Source organism: Pelecanus crispus, chromosome 6 (genome assembly GCF_030463565.1).
Source record: "Pelecanus crispus isolate bPelCri1 chromosome 6, bPelCri1.pri, whole genome shotgun sequence".
Lineage (NCBI taxonomy): Eukaryota > Metazoa > Chordata > Aves > Pelecaniformes > Pelecanidae > Pelecanus > Pelecanus crispus.
The window spans coordinates 64,324,118-64,326,870 of NC_134648.1; the positions used below are offsets into that span (position 1 = coordinate 64,324,118).

The window sequence follows — 2,753 nt, forward strand, 5'->3', positions numbered from 1 at the left end:
CTTTTTTTTTTTTTTTGTGTGTGTGCGTGCGTGCTTTGCTCTGAATTTTACTAAAGTGCTTAGTGGGAGAAACAAAGGTTGGAGGGGCTGCTGCTTTACTAGCTTTTGTTTACTTACAATCAAGTTTTTCCTGTTCGGAGCAGGTGCGAAAGGATGAGAAGCATGTTGTGTGGGGTTTTTTCCCTCCCCCCCCCGCCCCCCCAACTATTACAGACAATTAACAGTAAACGTTATCTCCAAGGCTGTTTCTTTGGCTTGTGTTACCAAAAAGCCGATCTGTTTGTTACAGCTGCTAGGAGGCTTTAGTTTACAGTAGCATTCAAGTTTTTCCTGTTTTGAACAGGTTATGAAGGAAGAATGGAGTTTCCAGACCATAGCCGCCAGTTGCTGCAGTGTCTGAGTCAGCAGCGTCACCAGGGCTTCCTGTGTGACTGTACTGTTTTAGTTGGAGAAGCTCAATTCAGAGCTCACAGAGCCGTTCTTGCCTCTTGCAGTATGTACTTCCATCTTTTCTACAGGGACCAGTTAGACAAAAGGGATATTGTGCATCTGAACAGTGACATTGTCACAGCCCCTGCCTTCAGCCTGCTGCTCGAATTCATGTACGAGGGAAAGCTGGAATTCAACAGTCTCCCGGTCGAAGATGTGCTGGCTGCGGCTAGCTACCTTCACATGTATGACATTGTGAAAGTCTGCAAGGGCAAGTTGAAAGATAAAGAATTATGTTCGGAAGAGAAGATTAATGATGAGGCGGCTAGTTTGGAGAAAGCGGAGCGTTTTCTAGATGCCGGAGTGCCCCTGGTCCACGAGTTTGACCCAGGAAACAAACAAAAATTCAGCGTTGCAGAATACGAGAGAGCAGCAGGCAAAGAAAAGGTCAGCAGTCACCCCGCCTGGTCCTCTGATCATATAAGTGTCAGCTCTGTGCCGACAGAGGCAGAACCGTGCGCCGCAGCAGCTGGAAAAACAAAGGCTAATGTCAATAGTTCCACAGGACCTTTGTCCCAAAGGTCTGTTAACCATCCCCTGGCTTCCAGTGATGGGGACTGCGCGCTGGATTTGTCTTTCAAGCCCGTGCCGGGGAGAGATTCCTTACACCCCTCCTATGTCTTTGGACAGCTGGCTTCCGACAGCCAGCAGCAGGGTACCGAGCCACTTGTTAAAGATGAACAAGACTTGCTGTCAGATCAGGAGGACGGCGAAGCCAGGAGTCCGGAGAGTCAGCATTTTGGGAATTCAGCCAAAAGCCTAGTGACAGGGTTAGGACACATGTTCGCGGGGAATGGCAGCTCTCATGCCCGAGAGGAGGATATAGATCAAGAGCGAGACGAGAGCGAGGATGACATGGATTCGTCGGACATCTCCTCCTCGGGCGTCCTCGTGCCTCCCGGGCATATCTGCATTTGCCCGCTCTGTAGCAAGGTGTTCCCGAGCCCGCACATCCTCCAGCTGCACCTGAGCTCTCACTTCCGCGACAAGGACGGCTCCCGGACCCGCCTGTCCCCCGACGGGTCCGTCCCCACCTGTACCCTCTGCGGAAAGACTTTTTCTTGCATGTACACGTTAAAGAGGCACGAGAGGACTCACTCGGGGGAGAAGCCCTACACCTGCGGCCAGTGCGGAAAGAGCTTCCAGTATTCCCACAACCTCAGCCGCCACGCGGTCGTGCACACCAGGGAGAAACCCCACGGGTGCAAGTGGTGCGAGAGACGGTTCACGCAGTCTGGGGATTTGTACAGACATATCCGCAAATTTCATTGTGGCCTTGTAAAGTCCTTGGTTGTTTGAGATGCGTGATTTTTTTTTTTTTTTTTTTTTTTTTTTTAAAATTTTCCCCCCACCACCCTTTTAAAACGAAACAGGAAAAAAAGGCAGCATCTGAATTTAATTATTCCTCTCCCCCCCCCCCCCCACCCTTTATTTTATTTTGGTGATATTCACTTCAGGTATATGATCTTCAAAAGATGCAGAGGTATACACTCCAGAGGCCTTTTAATGCAATCCTTCCACCTCTCCGTTTTCCCCCTTCCCCTGCCGCCCTCCCTTCCCGGCCCTGTCCTTTAGGTCTTCTCTTGCGCACCCATGTTACATTATTAATGTGAAATGATCTAAGTAATTCTGCAGTGATTTAGCATCTGTTTTCATGCTGGAAGTACTTGCTTCGTGGTCAGGGGTTTTTTTTTTGGTTTCGTGTTGGGTTTTTTTTTTTTTTTAGTTTCAAAAAAGATTATCAGCAAATTCCGGAGAAAAATTTGGATTCCATTAAGCTCCCCTAATGCTCTCTGCGTGTTGCATAGAAACATCCGAAGAGATGAACTATGATTTAAATACATTTCAGTGTAGAGAAACTTGTCTGCATATCGCAGAGTAAGCGGCCGTACTCTTATTTTATAGAGCTACACGAGACCTTAAATTGGCCCCGGTTGTAAAGGGGGTTGAAGATTCCTGGCTGCATCTTTGGTACTGGTCATTTTTTATTCTCTTTATTATATTAGAACAGTTCCGCAGTCAGTCCTGAAATCTGAATGAGAAGTTTTTGCCTTGGGACTTGACTTAAATTTTCCCTTCTCTCCCGTCCTCGCCTGTGGGCTGACCTACTGAAAACCTGCTTTTGAGCATAAAATGTGGATGGAAAAACTCCTTTTTTTTTTTTTTTTATTGTCCGCAGCGTATTCACTCCCAAAATACTGAAGGATGCGCACTAGGACGTAGAAAAATCATATAATATGTGAATTACTTCATTCCCCTGTTGA

General features: G+C 47.3%; 1 protein-coding gene across 1 annotated transcript; it reads left to right on the forward strand.

The window, feature by feature from the left end:
- Positions 1-351: 351 nt before the first annotated feature.
- On the forward strand, positions 352-1,788 carry ZBTB42 (zinc finger and BTB domain containing 42). The gene has a single exon (XM_075712955.1). It carries the CDS (start codon positions 358-360, stop codon positions 1,786-1,788), a length of 1,431 nt encoding a protein of 476 aa, XP_075569070.1. The 5' UTR covers positions 352-357.
- Positions 1,789-2,753: the final 965 nt, after the last annotated feature.

What these genes read in the sequence shown, in the direction of transcription:
- ZBTB42 (XM_075712955.1), top strand. Translation starts at nt 358, where the DNA reads ATGGAGTTTCCAGACCATAGCCGCCAGTTGCTGCAGTGTCTGAGTCAG.